Below are 18,349 nucleotides of genomic sequence, written 5' to 3'. Positions count from 1 at the left end.
CTCATTGCCCTTACCCGAAGATCAACAGGGACCCGCTAAGGTTGCTTGAGCAAGGGAGTGATGTGGTTAGACTGGTGGTTTCAGGAATACCAATTTGGCAGCTAGATAGTAAATGGATTATAGATTGGATAGAGTAGAGAGAGAGAGAAACTAATGAGGAAACTTAGTAACAGCCTAGGTGAGAGGTGATGAGGGCCTGAACTAGCCTGCTGGCCATGTGAGTGGAGAGAAGGGGAGAGATGTAGTAGACATGAAATGAATACTACTTGGCACTAACTCTCTGTTACGCCCCACCTAGATCCTGTTCAGGCTTTTTGATGGTGCCAAGCAGTAAGAATGCTTCAATTCACGTATCCCTGGAAAGCTCTTTAGCAGGGACAGCCTTGGGCCTTCAACCGAAGTCAACAGCTGGTTATTTTTTTTTCACTCTCAAAGGCACTTTGGGTGGCTTAATTGAACTTATTTTAAAAGACATTCCCTAATTGCAAGGAGCTTGCCTCCTAAGATGCACAGAATACTTATGGACACAGAGAGTAATAGAAGAAATCCAACAATCTTGGGAAATATAGAAGAAGCTCAAGAGTCCGGGTTGTACCGAGACTTTGTCTACTTGGATTACTTCAGTCTGGGAGTGATAAGAGATTTGTTTGTTTTAAACAGAGATTGACTTCACTGGGGCAGCCCCATTTTCCCTGGTTCTGTACTGGGTGAACTTTCCTAACCCTCCCATGTTAGGAGCAACCAGACTGCCACTCCCTTGGTTTTCCCTCACCCAGGTGGTAGGAGGCTGTAGTCAGTGTGTCTCACCCCTGCTGACTCCCTTCATGTCCCTAGCTGCCTTACATGCAAGGCCTTGCCTTGGAAGCTGGTCCAGAGATCCTTAACATTTTGCATCATCAACCCCTTTGGCAGTCTGGTGAAGCCTATGGACCCTTCTCAGAATGTTTTTATCTATCTATCTATCTATCTATCTATCTATCTATCTATCTATCTATCTATCTATCTATCTATCTATCTGGGCAATGAGGGTTAAGTGACTTGCCCAGGGTCACACAACTAGTGTCAAGTATCTGAGGCCAGATTTGAACTTGGGTCCTCCTGAATCGAGGGCCGGTGCTTTATCCACTGTGCCACGTAGCTGCCTCCTCAGAATGTTTTTAAATGAATAAAATAAAATACATAGGATTCTAAAGGAAACCAATTATACTGAACTACTATTGCCAAAAAATATTTGTTTTTAAGGTCACAGACCCAGGAGAAGATTGGCTGCCCTAGGAAGCCATTCCCCGCCCCCCCCCCCCATTTCTCCAGATCCAGGCTGACCTAATCATAAGTTCTGAGAAATAACTTCTAAGAGAGAAATAACTTCTAAAATGGATTTCCCTAAGTGCTATCCTCTTCCCTCCCTAGAATAAAACAGAACGAGCCTCTTACTCAGAAAATGATTGGTCCTCAATATTTGCCATTCGATATCTTTTTCCACAAGGGAGGGAGAAACAAGACAGTAAATTAGGAAATAGGTGGCAGATCAGGCAGAGGACAGCATTATACTGTTTTCTGGGTCTGAGAACACGAGAGGGAAAGCTAAAATATCTAGTGTCACAGTTGATACCCCAAAGACCCTGACAGGCTAGAATGGTTAATCAATTTATTTATTTATTAAGCACTTCCTATGTGCAAGGCACAGTGCCAGGAACCACTCCAGTCAGGAATTTCACATGAATGTAAATGAGAATTTCTTGAGATAGCTTTAAAGGAAGGGGAAAAAGGGAACAGGGACATTATAGATTTTTATCAGTAGGGTTTGAGGTTCCTTAGTATGAAAAGCTCAAAGGGTGATGGACGGCAGTGTAGAGGTTGGGAGTGGGAAATGAAGCTAGGAGGAGACAATTTCTTCCAAAGACAAAACAAAAAAGCTTAAGAATTTCTATTTTAGTGGCTCTAATGAGGAAAGATCCCACAGAAAAGACCTATAAGGTCTTCTCTTAGCGGTGCTTTCCCAAGATCTACCACCTCCCTTCTTCGGAGTGTGCCCTTTGAAAAAGATAAACATTTATTAGATGATGGAGAAGAAGAAGGGGAGGAAGGGGACAGAAAGGTCTACAGTGCATAGGATCACAGATTTGGAGCAGAAAAGGATCTTAGAACTCATTTTTGTTTTGTTTTTTTTGTGGGGCAGTAAGGGTTAAGTGACTTGCCCAGGGTCACACAGCAAGTAAGTGTCAAGTGTCTGAGGCCAAATTTGAATTCAGGTCCTCCTGAATCCAGGGCTGGTGCTTTACCCACTGTGCCACCTAGCTGTCCCAGAACTCATCTTAAAGATGAGAAAAACAAGGACCATAAAGGTTAAATGACTCTTCCAAGGTCATATGAGTAGTATCAGAACCAGTATACAAAGCCAGCTCCTGTGACTCCACATAAAGTGTTCTCTCCATTATAGCTCCCCTCCCTCATGAGATGAAGAACAGGGTGTCCAGGGAGGCCAAAGAGGTACATTTCAGAACCCCAGTGATGAAAAAGAAGCTTAGAAAGAGATCTGAGTGTCTCAGAGGCCCTGAGGATTGGCTCATCATTTTGGGTTCTCATTGGATCAGAGATTGAGGAATAAGTGAACACTTGGCCCTAGAGTTCTGACGATTCTGATGCTCTGTAGCTCTGGCTGGCCCAAGAACAAGTACACCTTCTGGGGCAGGATCCATCATCCACTATCCTTTTGTTGGTTTAAAAACTTAAAGAACTTAAGGGATGGTGCATCCCTTCTCTCTCCTGGAGGACAGCATATATTCTGTCCTTCCCCAGCTCCAAAAGGAAAGCAGAGCAACTGGGTTTTGTTTCTGATTAATTTTAACCATATCTGTCATCGCCCTTTGCCCTCAGACCTTCACATCCTTTCCAAGCCCAACAGGAAGGCTGCCTTTGGGCTTACAGAAAACCAAAGGGGTGGAGAGAACAATTTTATAATTGGAAACAACTCATGAGAGAAAAAGCTTCACAAAGAGTGCTGGTTCCCTCACTTACTAACAGCATGACCCTGGACAAGTCCCTTCACCAATTTAAGCCACACTTCCCTTCTCCATAAGATGAGGGATCTGTACTTGAGGATTTCTTTTCTTTCTTTTTTTTTTCGTGAGGCAATTGGGGTTAAGTGACTTGCCCAGGGTCACACAACTAGTAAGTGTCAAGTGTCTGAGGTTGGATTTGAACTCAGGTCCTCCTGAATCCAGGGCCAGTGCTCTATCAACTGCATCACCTAGCTGCCCCTGTACTTGAAGATTTCTAAGGTGCTTTTTAAAGCATCCACATTCTATTTTCTGTGACCCTAAGACATGTGTATAGAACATGGGGAACACAAAGGAAGTATCTGGCTTAACATCCAGTTTCTTTTTTTCTTTTTTTTTGGTGGGGGGCAATGAGGATTAAATGACTTGCCCAGGGTCACACAGCTAGTGTCAGGGGTCTGAACCCTGATTTGAACTCAGGTCCTCCTGAATCCAGGTCCAGTGCTTTATCCACTGTGCCACCTAGGTGCCCCCAACATCCAGTTTCTTGAAATAGAAAACACTTTGGGGGTGATTGTATACAAAAGCTAAATCTTCAGACAAACTCCTCTGTGCTTGGCAGCAAATAATCTGGAAAGAATATAATTAAATAATGCAAAACAAGTAGAATCAGATAACTGGGGTATACACTAACCACAATCTATCCTGACAGGGTCTCCAAGGGGGTGACTGTAAAGTTATGAGATTCTATGGGTTGACATGTTTGGGCTGTTTTTTTTTTTCTGGACCAGGTCTGTGACTGCATTTTACATAGGGAATTTCCTGTGAGAAAACTCTCCTTACCAATGAAGATCAGCCAATGTTCTGCAACTTGGACTCAGTGAATTTCCATGGGACACTGAGTGGTTAAATGACTCGTCCAGGGTCACTCAGCCAGTACGTGTCAGTGAAAGGGCTTGAACCAAGGTTTACCTGGCTGGCTCTCTATCCATTATATTATGCTGTCTCCTTTGCAATATTTCTAGATTAGTGGTTATAGCTATCTAATAACATTTGAGAGATATAGAAATAACTCATTAAAATATAAATGGTTTCCAAGTATGTGTAATTGGTATTGAAACAAAATATTAAATTTAGAATCACTTAAGAAAAAAGAAAATAATGAATGACCCCAAGACGCTTGGGTAACCAGCTTTAATGACAAACACCGCTTACCTTTCTCCTCAGACTCTAGAATTTCCTGCAAAACCAGGAACGAGGTGGATTGTTTAGGAGGCTCATTTAGCTCTTGCTTCTCTTGGAGCATCTTGTAAACTTCTGAATCTTTAGCTATGGCAATGTTACTTGAAGGTTGGCTGTGTTCTAAGCTATAAAGAATGTTCAGAAATTCAGAGTGAGTAATCACGAGTTTTAAGAAATTATCTTCTTCCCTCCCTTCAAAAACAAGAAACAAAATCCCAAACAAAAACCATCCCCCAAAACGAAAGCTGAAACTCTGTCCAGATCCAACAATGTGCAATTTTAGCTGGCTAGGGTTGTGAACCAAGTGAAAACAACTTCTTCCAAGTGACTTCAGTAATTCAAGTTTTAAAAGAAAGCCCGGCCTAGACCTTTTCTCATAAAAGGAAAAAAAAATTCCAGCAACATCTAGAGCAGGGGTTCTGAACTGTTTTTGTGTTATGGACCCCTTTGGCAGTCTGGTGAAAGCAGTGGTCCTCATCTCAGAATGATGTTTTAAATTCAGAAAATAAAGTATACAGGATTACAAAGCAAACAATTCTATCGCTAGGCAGTTTTAAAATATTCGAAAATCAAGTTCCTGGAACTCAGGTTAAGAACTCTCTCATTTAGAGACAGATTTTCATATATCATTCTAGTCCAGCTGCATGGAGTATGAGTTCTTTACGTAAGCAAATGTGCAGATGTGTGTGGTGTTTATGGACCTGTGATTTCATTGGCACTAAGGGACTCCCAGTGAGGACATTCCCTATATCAATGAAGATTTGCAAAGGCTCTGAACTGATATTGTTACAGAGCTGCTTGGGGCATCCAGAGGAAAAGTGACTTGCCTAGGGTCATCCTGACTTAGAGGTCAGTTCTCTATCTACTACCACCAACATGTAGAGTGATGTTAATTGTGACAGGAAAAAACTGATCCTGTCTCTAGAAGAGCAGCCCTAGAGGAACTATCTGAACCTAATTTGTTCTCCACAGCAGCATAATACACAGGATAAAGGCTCATTCTTACATTTGAGCTCCTTTGAGAAATGGGAACATGTCTGCAACATCTTGTACACAGTAAGAACTTAATAACTGTTTGCTGATTTAAGCTAAATCTCCTTATGCCCCATAGTTATAGTTCTGGGTACTTGAAGAGAAGCATAAAAAACTAAGATTAGAGGCAGCTAGGTGGCACAGTGGATAGAGCACCGGCCCTGGAGTCAGGAGTACCTGAGTTCAAATCCAGCCTCAGACACTTAACACTTACTAGCTGTGTGACCCTGGGCAAGTCACTTAACCCCAATTGCCTCACTAAAAAAAACCCAACAAAACAAAAAAACTAAGATTATCTCTATGCTCATATGAATAAAAGTAAAAATCTCTTCAGTAAACTAATATAGTTGGCTAATCTCCTCTCCCCATTACACTAGATGGTATTAAAATGATTCAGATAGGCTGACTTCTAGTGGGGTGTCACAACTCTAATCTCCACCTTTCTCTCTCTTCTCTATCAAATTTCCAATATCTAATCACGACTGAAGATGGCCCCAGATGTTTTAGGTAATTTGGGTTAAGTAATTTTCCCAGGTTCACATAGCTGGTGAATGTCTAAGGTGAGATTTGAACTTGGGTCCTCCTGACTTCAGGGCCAGTGCTCACACAGTGGATAGAGCAATCTGACTCAAGTAATCCACAAGAAGATGTGCATGATTGATAGATTATTTCTCATTGCATTTTTTTTTTTGTAAGGCAATTGGGGTTAAGTGACTTGCCCAGGGTCACATAGCTAGTAAGTGTGTAAAGTGTCTGAGGCCAGATTTGAACTCAGGTCCTCCTGAATCCAGGGCTGGTGCTCTATCCACTGCGCCACCTAGCTGCCCCTTCTCATTGCATTTTAAAAGAGGACTTAATTTCTTGTTCAGTTATTTTAGTCAGGTCTGACTCTTTACAACCTCATCCAGGGTTTTCTTGGCAGAGATACTGGAGTGGTTTGCTATTTCCTTCTGCAGCTCATTTTACAGATGAAGAAACTGAGGCAAACAGGGTTAAGGGACTTGCCCAGGGTCACATAGCTAGTAAGTGTCTGAAGCCAGATTTGAACTCAGGAAGATGAGTCTTCCTGATTCCAAGACCAGCTCTCTATCCTCTGTGCCCCCTAGTTACTCTTTCCCTAATTGCTCATTGGGAGAAAGAGTAGGGAAGACTTGGTCTTGGAATATTGGGGAATGACTGGCCCTAGGCTACAGCTAGCAGCCCTCTGTATCCTCTCCCCAAGCACCCAGGAAGTGGGGTTGCTCTCTTTATCACTCATGAACCTCAAAATCTCCAATATCTCCCATTTCACCCTTTCAGACAGACTAACTCGGGGTCTATTCCTAGGAAACCTCCTGAGGAGCCATCTTCCTATAGCAAATAATGGAGAGGAGAAGGAAGGGAGCTTCTCCATTGGCATGGTGTAGGACAAGAGGCCATATCCATCAGAGGATTCTAAGTTCACCTATGAAGGGGTGGTTTCATATCCTAGATTCTTCTGAAATAGATCATGCCATCAGCCCATCATTCCCCGTCTCAGGTACTCTAGGTTTGCAAGGGCAGACTGGGACGAGGGCATAGGTTCACTTTCCTCTCAGGCTCCATTTTCCTAAGGGAGACTCTGCTTCCTAATTGGTCTCTGGGAGGAAAAGAAAACTGTAAAGCCATCTTGAGTCCTCCCATTTCCCACCTCTCTGCTCTCTCTTTCTCCCACACACACAGTAAAGATATTTTTTGGCCAAGAGGTCTAATTGGCGACCTAATGGAAAAATGGATTGGCCCAGGTTGAGTTCCTATGGAAACTTTAGAGACTAATCACATTCAAGTGTCAGCCTGCCTGGTCAGACACGGCCAGCATCTTTTAGGGGTAGGATAGCCCAGTAGACAAACCATCAAAACAAAACGACCACCTGTCAGATCTTCCTAATAACTTATAGGTATAAAACGTGCTCTGTGGTTTCTAAGTAGGAGAAGATATATTAGCTTATTTTTTTATCAAACTATAAGCTATGAGCAAAGCTTTTTATAAGAATATTAATCCTGACTGATAGAGCCTGAATGCATATCGAAGCATACTATTTCTCACTTTCTTTTTCTTTTGTGTGTGTGTGTGTGTATGTATGTCATTTTTTCCCTTGGTCTGTGTTTTCTTTCACAACATGACTAATATGGAAATATGTTTTACATGATTGCACATGTATAACGTATATCAAATTGCTTATCGTCTCAGGAAGGGAGGAAGAGAGGGAGGGAGGGAGGGAAAGAATTTGGAGCTCAAAATTAAAAAAAAAACAAATAAAATTGTTTTTGTATGTAGTTAGGAAAAAATAAAATATTATTAAAAACCCTACCAAAATGTTAAAATCCTAAAAAAAAAAATTAATCCTGTTAAAGTATTTTATATTTATCAATCCTTTTCTGGGAAGAAGGTCATCCCATTTTTACCACAGTTCTCTAGTCACAGAATCATCGCAGAATCTCAGAGTTAGAAGGGTTCTTGGTGGCCATCCAAGCAACCATTCAGCACATAGAAAAGAATCCCATATACAACCAATTTGGGAAAATGGTACCATTTTTGCTTCTTGAGGGAGTAACTGCTTCCTCCTGAAGCATCCCATTCCTCTTAGCTCTAATAAGTTTTGGGGCGTTAGTTGTTTTTTTCTTAAATCACAACTAAATTTATCTTTTGCAAGCTCAACTTCATTCTTAGTTCTTCCCCTGGGGCCATGAAAAACAAATTCTTCTTTTCCACATACAAGTCCTTCAAATGAAGATAGTTATCATGTGTTCCCTGAGTCTTGTCTTCAAGATAAACATCCCCAGATCCCTCAACTAATCCTTTCATAGCATGTTCTTGAGGCTCTTTGCCACCCTTATCTCTCTCTGAATTCTCTTGATCTTTTCAATGTCCTTCCTAAAATGTGGTACCCAAAACTGGATACAATATCCATATGTGCTCTAATCAGAATAGAATACAGCAAGACAACTACTTCCATAGTCCTTGATATCATTCCTCTCTCAGAGCAGTTTAAATCATGTTGTTACACAGTGTCTGTTGAAAACATAAAACTATGATTTTTTTTTTACCATAATTACAGATCTTTAAACAAAAATAGAAAATGACTGATGTCTTCTCTTTGGTTACTGCTACTTACCAGACCTTAGATCATTTAAGTTCAATCCTCTGCCTGATGCATCAAATCTCATTTCTACCCTCCAGGGTGTATCTAGCTTCTACCTGAACACCTCGAGTGACAGAGAACTCACTATGCCATGAGCTAGACTACTATTTCATTGTTGGACAGCTTTGAATACTAGGCCATTATTCCTAGAATTACCCCCCATTCTGTTTACCTAAAATTTCTACCCATTAGACACAGTGTTCCCAAGTCTACCAAGTAGAAGCCAACACAATAAGACTTGTTCATCTTTCATGGGCTCTTCAAATATTTGAGGTTACTGCTATGAGTTGGGAGCAGGGAAGAGGTTTTGGGGGAGTGTGAGAGTGTGTGTGTGTGTGTGTGTGTACGTGTACGTGTGCGTGTGTTTGGGACTCAGAACCAGTTACTGCCCAATGTGCTAAGAGTTTAAGCTGAAGCTCTGAAAATCTGTCACAAACCCATTATATATGTGTGTGTGTGTGTGTGTGTGTGTGTGTGTGTGTGTGTGTGTGTGTGTGTGTATAAACTTCTCAAATGAAGAGAGTCCCTATTCCTATTCTTAGAATAAGGATGTTTGCCTTCTTTCTTTATCTAGCTGTTGAATCTTAATCATTCCCTATAATAGTAACCAGAGGGTTATTTATGAACTCTTCTTTTCTCCCTTCACTTTTAGTTATCTTAAACTATAGAACAGCATCTATGGCATTTCAAAGGACCACAGATTTAGAGCTGAAAAGGACCCCAGAGGTCATGTAGACCAAATCCTTCATTTTATAGATGGGGAAACTGAAGCCCAAGAGGGTAAGTGATTTGCCCAAAGCCACACAGGAAGAAAGTCGTAAAGCCAGAATCTGAACTCAGGTCTTCTGATACCAAATCTTTCACCTTTTCCACTGACCTGTAGGACCCATCATTCCCTGTTATTAACATTTTATTTGTCGAGTTGTCTCAAGTAACTATCCAGGAGTTGCTAAAACTGGTATTTAGGAATGTAAACTATAGTGTTGTCAAACATTGTTTCCTGAAACAACATCATAAATAAATGACCATCTTGGATGAAACAGACATTGAGGGAATCACAAAATAACTTTGTGATAGACATATGTCTGCAATGCGGACATGGACAAATAGTGCCACAATCAACCAATATCAACTCTAGGGAAAATGCACATCACCAGAAACATGCATTAGGAAAATGTGGCCAAAAAGAAAAAAAGCACAAAAGTCTCAGGTGTTTACACAACTCCTTGCACAGTGTAAGAAACAGTGTGTGGGGGGCGGGGAACAAAGAGAAAGCTATGTTGAGATGGCCTCAGTAAACATACCATTCATTAATGAACTACATTGAAGGAGCTGGATGCATGAGTCAAGACAATTACAGCATTGGTCCAATTACAGACCACACTTCTTCCCCACCTCCCCCCCGCCCCAAATTTTGGCTTATAGCAAAGATGAAGACAGCCTATAATTACCACTATTTTTCAGTTTGTACTTAGGTGTACACACACACACACACACACACACACACACTTTTTCTCCCCCTTTCAAAGAGGCCTCGTTTTAGGAGTGTAGCCCATAATGGAGGTGACTGGACCAGTAGAAGATACCACACTGAACAATTTCTTATCAGCCCCCAAACTGTGATTATCAGCTCTTGGAAAGGACAAGTTTCAACAAAGGGATGTTATACCTATCTTTGTTACTTTTTAAGGAAAGAATGGGCTGGCGTAATAGTTCCTAAGCCACTGGGAGGGGGACAGCTTGTATTGGTATCCTCTTTATCAATATTTTCTTTCTCAAAGACAAGCTTGGAGTCATGTTTCAACACAGATCACCTAAATATTTAAAACATTTAAAGTATCTCTTCAGTGTTAAGGGCTTATGTGCTCCACTGGCTGTTCAGATGTGGAAAGCTGCCCGTAATGTGAGCTGTGGTAAGACCCCATCTTAGTCTAACTAATGTGAAAAGAAACCAGGAGTGAAAAGATCAAATCTTTTAAAAATGAAGAGATTATGCTCCCAATAGAACAGTTGTGACATAGGGATCATTTAGAAGGTTAGCTTGTAGTACTTGTGAGACAGTTTGTTGTGTTCCCACAGAGAGCAGGTAGGGCTGATACTCAGTCTGCTAACATATTATGACAGTCAGCACCCAAATTTTAGGAAACTGCTCAAGGACCTGTACTGTAATGCATACATAAAGATAAGAAGAAAGTGGAGAGAAGCTGGGTAAGATATAATGCCTATATATATATATATATATATATATATATATATATATATATATATATATATATATATATATATATATATATATATAATGCCAATTGTTCATGTAATAACCACCATTATCCCCTTCTCCCAAGGGGGATTTTGGAAAGACTCTAGATCAGAGTCAGGGCTAGCAATGTCTGGGAAAGGAAAGGGGAAAGAACATTCTCATGGAAAGCAACTAGAATAGAATTTTTGGAAAATTCTTGGTGACTTGGATGAAAACCTTGAATGTATGCTATCTAATCTGCACATGGCACAAATAGAGGGGAAACTCATAGAGACTTTATGTCATCAAAATTATTTTGGCAGTCATTTGACACTTTCAAAAGGAAAGTATGGGATGGGATGACAGTAATGAAAGGAAGGCAAGGGAAAGGGAAGGGAATGTGTAGATCTTAAATATTTTTTCAAATATTAAGCAATAGCTCAAATGCCAGTGGGTTAGAGTCAGAAGACCTGAGTTCAAGTCCTGCCTCTAACACATACTATGTGATCATGAAAAAGGTCACTTTACCTCTTGTGCCCCCAAGTAACTCTCATCTCTAAAACTCTAACAGGTCAAAGAGAAATATGGACTTGATGTAAGGTGGCTTCACAATTGATTGATTAACCACAGAACTAATCGATGGACAGATGCCAAGCTAGAGGGAATTCTCCAGTGCTGAGCAACATACTTCTGTGCTTAGCCCTGTCCTATCCAAAATTGTTAACATTGACTTGGATAAGTCTTTGAATATACTCTATCTAATCCACAGATAACACAAAGAGAGAGAAAGCTAATAGAGGTTTTACAATGCTGAAAATAATTTTGACAGGTTAGAATGACTGACTAGAACTAAGATGATGAGCTCTCGTGAAGATAACTGTGAAGATCTACAGTTTGTAAGTGGCAGAACCAGAACCAGGACCGGTTTGGGACCACTCAGTTCTAGAAATTTAATGATACAATTCAACTAACTAACTATGCAGCAATTCATGTGAACCAGACCTGTGGTGTTTAATTCACTGTAAACACAATATGAGCCAATAATGTGAAGTAGCTGCCCAAAAATCCAGTTCAATTTCAGGCTATGCTAATAGAAATATGGTGTCCAAAATAAATTATATAACAGTCCTTTGTACTTGGACCTGGTCAAACCACATCCGTGAGTCTCCTCTGTCCTGACAAACTGGAGCATGTCCAATAGAAGACGACCAGGATATTAAAGGTCTTGATGCTAGGTTATGTGAGGAACTGAGGTGTTTTTTTTTTTTTTTAAGGCTAGAACTTAAGCTAGTTTTCTTTAAGGATCTGAAAGACTATCTCATGGAAGAAGGATTAAACTAGCTGGGGGTAGTTCCATCAAGCAAGGTAGCACAGCACCTTTTGATCAAACTCAATTACTGCACCACAAAAAAAGAGAGATGTGCAAAATCCTCCATGATGTAGACTTTTCAGAGGAGACAGGACCTGCCTGTGGCTAACATGTTCAGTTCCTCAAGGATCAAGAAGCTGGGATAGGGAACTAGGAGGCAGGAAGAATAATATGAGGAACTGGAGGGAAAGAGACAAAACGGCAATATTATTTTCTGCTTTAGCCAAAGGGAAGGAAGTGAACATTCAGAAACCAAAACTAGGGAGTCTTCTGAGTGCCTTCCTGAGGTCAGATGAATGCATGAAGGAATGCTCAGGCTAAGGCTGCCTGAAGAAATGAAATATCTATTTTCTAACTGGGAGTCAGATGATCTGGGTTCTAGTTCTGACCCTGGTCCTTACTGGCTATGTGACTCCATTTGTCAATCATTTTAACTTCTTTTTAAAAATGGATTTCTATTATTAGTCTCTTGTGTTTTTTGTATCATTTTCATTTCTCCCCTCCCTTCCTCCCAGAGTGATTTAATTTCTAATAAAGAGCTAGGCATGTGTATTAGAGGATAAAAAAGGGCGCATAAAGCATCGATGATGTAATTCCTTAGGAATCTGCCTAAGCTGTCTTTGAAATATCCACAGGAACAAGGTAGAGGCGTACTTGTGTGGCCATTCTTTTTATGTGAGGAGATGAATTTATGCAGAAATGACCACTCAGGTGTTAGGATCCTAGATCTAGAGTGGGAGCCCCTTGATTCAGTCCAGTCTCCTCTTTTAACAGAAGTTAAGTGTCTTCTGTAAGGTCACCCAGGAAGCCAGTGTCAGTTGGGAAGTTGATTGTTGTCTGGTCTCATCATCACACAGTCACTAAGAGTTTACCAGTCCTATCTGTGTGTATGGGATCTAGAGCAACACAGGAGAGTCCCACGTTTAGGCTCTATGTGAAACTGGTCAGTACTAGATGAGCCAAAACTGATTTATTTTTATTGGTTGAGCTCAAACATCAAACCTGGGAGAAGAAAGCTGAAGGCATTCCTATAAGAGAGCAAGCTCATCTACCTAAGTGTAGTTATACTTCCACCCTTTCGTAGAAGGACCCTGTTCAGATGTGAGGGACTATAAGTTCCCAAAAGACAAGGAAGGCAAGGCCTCCTATTTACTCAGCAAACTGCCCTGCACAATATAATGTTGTTGTTGTTCAGTCATGTCCAACTCTTCATGACCCCATTTGGGGTTTTCTTGGCAAAGACTCTGAAGTAGCTTGCCATTTCCTTCTCCAACTCATTTTACCGTTGAGGAAACTGAGGCAAACAGCTAGTAAGTGTCTGAGGCCAGATTTGAACTCAGGAAGATTATTCCTGATTCTAGGCCTGACACTCTATCCACTGCACTTCCTGGCTACCTGCAAAATATAATACCTGACATTTACTGTGTAGTTTGGGATTTGGTGCTTTCTCCCTCTTCAAATTATCTTCAAATCATATTTACCTATTTATGAACTTATTACCCCTCAGTAGACTTTAAGCTCCTTGAGAGCAGGGACTGTTCATGTTTATCTTTGTAAATCTGGTCTCTAGCAAAACATCTTGTGGGCAATAGGAACTTAATGAAAGCTTGATGATTTAAATTGAAAGCAGTTTTCATCTATCATCTCATTTGATTCTCACAACCCCATGAGGCATGTTAAGTAGAGGAGTTGGCTCCATTTTCCAAATGAGAAAATGGAAGGCTGAAAAGATTAAATGACTTGCTCTAAGTGACACAGCTTGTGGGTAGGCGTTCCTGGACCCCAAAGCAGACCCTCTTGACTCCTGGCTAGAAAAAGATACTTCCCTCTCCCACTAACCTAACCTGAGTACATCCTCCCTTATTCATCTGATTCCAAATTCACTCACTACAGCAGAGATTGCTAGAGCGGGAAAAGGGAGGATGGTGCATTTTTTTGTAAACAACAAATGAGACTCTGGCTTTTTGGATGTTTCAAGTTGCATTACTGTTTTAAGTGTGGGAAGCAGAAGAAAATGGCTAAGATTCCTCAGCTCAGTTTAGATCATCAAAGAGGCCTCTGCCTGGGACCAGGCCACTGATGACCTATGCAAGACTCAGACCAGAGCCCCAGGGAGAGAGCAGGCTCTGAAACCCACACCTGTCTGCTGAGTCCAATGTTCAGTCTTGCCTAGCCTTCCTCATTCCATTGAACAATGCCTCCCATTTTCAGATCTGGCTGGGACGGGATTCATCGCGGTGACTTCATACAGGATGAACAATGACATGCATTCACAAGCTTGGAACTGCATGTGATGAAGGACAAACATCACCTGTGGAGGGATCCATGCATTATCTTAGAGACAAAGGATTCTGGGCTAACAGGAGAAAAGGAAGAATGGGCCAGTCTGCAGATCTCTCACAGATCCTGAAGGAGGTGACAAGAGTATGCTGGTGGTTTATGTCACAATCGGTGAATCAAAGGCCAGATTACCTTGTCAGAGTGGGACTATTAAGAGAAAATTTTCCTGTTAGAAGAATCCAGGATTTTCTTCATCAAAAAAACCAGAAGAAGGAGGAAAATGCATGGGAAGCACCGTGCAGTCTCCTAACTCTGTTCCCATGGGGAGGGAGAGCAAAGGAGCTCTCTGGGAATCATCCAAGATGGTTGGACACGGAGGATGAGCCTCCTTTGCAGGGACATTTACCAGAAGGGCTGTTAGGAAAAGGATGACACGCTGCTGTAGGGAAGCTTGGGGAAGAGGGTTTGGAGATAGTTTAAGATTTTGTCATTTCAGAGAAAGAAAGATATGGTATGAGGGAGGAAGAAGGAAGACATTAGTGAGAGGGAAAAAAATTCAAGTGATGCTAAGACGATGTCAGGATCACTTATTTGTCCTAATTCATCAGGTCTCTTGAATAGGATCACTGATCTAAAAGCTGGGAGGAACCTCAAAGGTCAGCTAGTCCACCTCCCCTCATTTTCCAGGCCACAAAGGTTTGGTGACTAGTCTAATGTCACACAGGAAGTGTTGCCAGAGGTAGATCTTGGACCTAGGTCCCACCAGAGCCAGTGTTCTTCCCACCATACCACACATGACACTTGAGTTATTAATCCCTGATCAGAAGCATTTCAATATGGGGCAGCATAACACAGCCTTATTTCCTTTTTCTCCTCCTCATATTAAACTAGAAAAGGCTCAAGGCAAAGCCAACCAAGACCAATGTGCCTTCCAACATGGGCCATTTCAGTTACTTTTCAGATGAGCTTTTACTTTCAGGGCTCACAGAAAGAAGGGTCTAATATTCAGGAGATACTTCACATATTAAATGTCTGAGCTCCCAATGATAAATTGAATCCTCCAAAGGTACCCATTCTCACCCTACCGTGTAGAGCTCCATGCTTTCTCACCAGACCTTGTTTGCAGAAAATGCTAACTTTCTCTACCAGGAGTTCTTAATCTGGAGTTCACTAACTTGTTTTATTAATATTTTGATAACTGTATTTTAATATCATTGGTTTCATTTGTAACCCTATATAATTTATTTTGTGCATTTAAAACATTACTCTGAGAAGGGGTATATAGGCTTCACTACTACTAAAAGGTCTGGGATATTCCCTTCAGCCATTATAAAAACCTCTACCCTATAAATTCTTACTGGTAGAATTAAGAGTAAACATGTAAACTAGCTCCCTTGACCTCTCCCACTCTCCCATTGTTCATAATAACTCATTTTGTAGTGTAGTGGTATCTAACTCAAATAGAAATGGGAGCTACTAAACCAAACATAAGGATTTTTAAATATATTGATTTAGAAGCCACAAATTAACATTATCTATGTTTTATTGCAATCTTATTTATTTTGTTGAATGTTTCCCAATTAGATATTAATTTGGTTCAGACCATATTCCTGAGGGATATGTGTTTGACACCTCTGGTGTGGTAGATAAAGCGCTAGACTTGAATTAGTAAGACATGGATTCAAATCCTACCTCAAATGGGGTTGTGTGACCTTGGAAGAGTCACTCCTAATCTCCCTGGCTTCCTTTAAGTCCCAACTAAAGTCCTACTTTCTACAGGAAGTCTTCCACAACCTCTCAATTACAGTGCCTTTTCTCTGTTAATTATTTTCTATTTAGCCTGTAAATATCTTTTTTCATATGTGTGTATGTGTATGTGTGTGTATAAATAATGTTATCTCTCCCATTAGACTGTAAGCTCCTTGAGGGAAGGGACTGCCTTTTGCCTCTTTTTGTAACCCCTAGCCCTTAGCACACTTCCTGGCACATAGCAGGTGCTTAATCAATGTTTATTGATTAATTGGGTCTCAGTTATATAAGATATAGTTAAACCAGATGGCCTTTAAGATCCATTCCATCTCTGAATTGATGATCCTCTGATCTTTAGCATTATTTGACAATATGGTGATATTAAGATTATACTAGTTTGAAACACTCAAGAATCTCTATAGAATTCTCAGGGAGGGAAAAAACCAACCCAGTAGGTCATTGAGAATAACCCTGTAGACCCAATCCCAGGATAGGGTACCAATCCACTCTGGCCCTGCCTCAGAGATCTCTGCACCCATCAAAATGGAAATAGAGGAGGAAATGTGAACATACTCACATTCCATTGTTCTGCTCAAGACTGGCTGCAGTCTTCGATTCCAAAGCATTATTGAAGTTCGAGATGTTTTCTGAAGAGTAGAGGTTGGCCGGATTGTTGTATTGGGCAGTGATGATTCGAGGAGAAGCAGTGGATGCTGGGCTGGCTGAGAAAGGCATGGCACTTCGGTTGTGGGCACTTCCTATGTGCAAGACTTCCTGGATGCAGGGGAACAAAGGACAAGTCAGTTATGGAAACATACAGGTGTGGGGAGACAGGAGGTGATCATGTGGTGAGTCCACAATTACATATAAACAAAGTGTCAGGATTCTTGGAGCTAAATAAAAACTTCTCCATGTATAGTCAACTACTCGATACTTTTCTAGGGACTTGGACACATTCTCTTGTCATGACTCCTCAGGGGTGTTCAAGTGACCCTGGGTTCCTGAAAACTATGACAGCTGAGCAAACTCTGCTAGCTTCTTCTATGCTGAGAATGCTCTGAGTCTGGGTCTAGAGACATGCAGACTATAGCTTCTGTCTAAAGATCAGTCTAGCTGAATACCAACAGATGGGCCACTTACTAGGTGACCCATGAAACAGGGAGAAGTGCAACTGAGGAAGGTTGGGGAAAATAAACGAACAAAAAGAAATAAAATCCAAACGGTTAGGGAATGAAGAGTGATTTTATTGGCACAGGAAACTCCCAGATGCAGAGCTTCCTTCACCAATGGGCAGATAGTACCTTCTTTGCAATGTATAGTATCATAGAATCAGTTAGGTCACTGAGAGGTTAAGTGATTTGCCCAAAGTCACAAAATCAACATACACACACACACACACACACACACACACACACACACACACACATCAGAGAGGGGGCTTGAACTCAGGTCCTTCTGGTTCCAAGGCCATCTCTCTATCTATCATACCATACTGTCTCCCCAAATAAAAAAGAGATAAAGATTATTTGCTGTGATCTCTACCTTTTCCCCTACTCACTACTACAATATTCCTCTACATCATTAACAATTCTTTCCTCCTTTTCTTTGTTCTATGAAGGAGACAGCCCTTTTCTTCCACAAGGTTGACCTTAATATGCGCTGATGACCAAGGTTAATCAATCAACAAGCATTTACGAAGCACCCATTATTATAATCCAGCCATGGTGTAGTGGAAACACTGATAGATTTGGAATCAAGAAGCCTGGGTTTGCATCCTTGAGTCTTCAATTTAGCACATGTGTTACCCTAAGCAAATCATTTAACTTCTCTGGGCCTCAGTTTCCTCACCTAATAAAATGAGCTGGAGAAGGAAATGGCAAAGCACTCCAGTATCTTTGCCGAGAAAACCCTAAAAGGGGTCACAAAGAGTCTAATATGGCTACAAATTGGCTAAACAACTTCCACCTGCCTGCTTGCCACTCCTGAAAGAGAAGCAATGGACAAAATATGCAGAATGTGACCCATTTTTTTGGATGTAGACAAAATGAGAATTCGTTTTGCTTGACTATATATGTTTGTTACAAAGGCTTTATTGGCCTTTTTTTTCCCAGTGAGGGAAGGACAGAATATTAATATTTATTCATTGAAAAAAACAAAATTTAATATTAAAAAGAGGACTGAAAAGATACAAAGGAGCCAGGATGTGAAGAACTTTAAATGCCAAACAAAGGAGTTTGTATTTGATCTTGAGAGGTAACAGAAAGCCATCATAGTTTGG

At 40.9% G+C, this 18,349-nt stretch overlaps 1 protein-coding gene across 1 annotated transcript in view; it reads right to left on the bottom strand.

Moving 5' to 3' along the window:
• Positions 1–18,349, bottom strand: part of PDLIM1 (PDZ and LIM domain 1) — a 52,395-nt gene that overhangs the window by 5,525 nt on the left and 28,521 nt on the right. Inside the window, exons 4-5 of the mRNA XM_043988360.1 lie at positions 16,649–16,845; positions 4,215–4,366 (exon numbers count right to left, since the gene is read on the bottom strand). Of these exons, the coding sequence (XP_043844295.1) occupies positions 4,215–4,366; positions 16,649–16,845 (349 nt within the window). The remainder of the gene's footprint in view (positions 1–4,214; positions 4,367–16,648; positions 16,846–18,349) is intronic.

The sequence above is a fragment of the Dromiciops gliroides genome, chromosome 2 (genome assembly GCF_019393635.1).
Source record: "Dromiciops gliroides isolate mDroGli1 chromosome 2, mDroGli1.pri, whole genome shotgun sequence".
NCBI classification, from domain to species: domain Eukaryota; kingdom Metazoa; phylum Chordata; class Mammalia; order Microbiotheria; family Microbiotheriidae; genus Dromiciops; species Dromiciops gliroides.
Note: the sequence above shows the minus strand (reverse complement) of the source record. Positions and strands in the feature narration are given on the sequence as shown.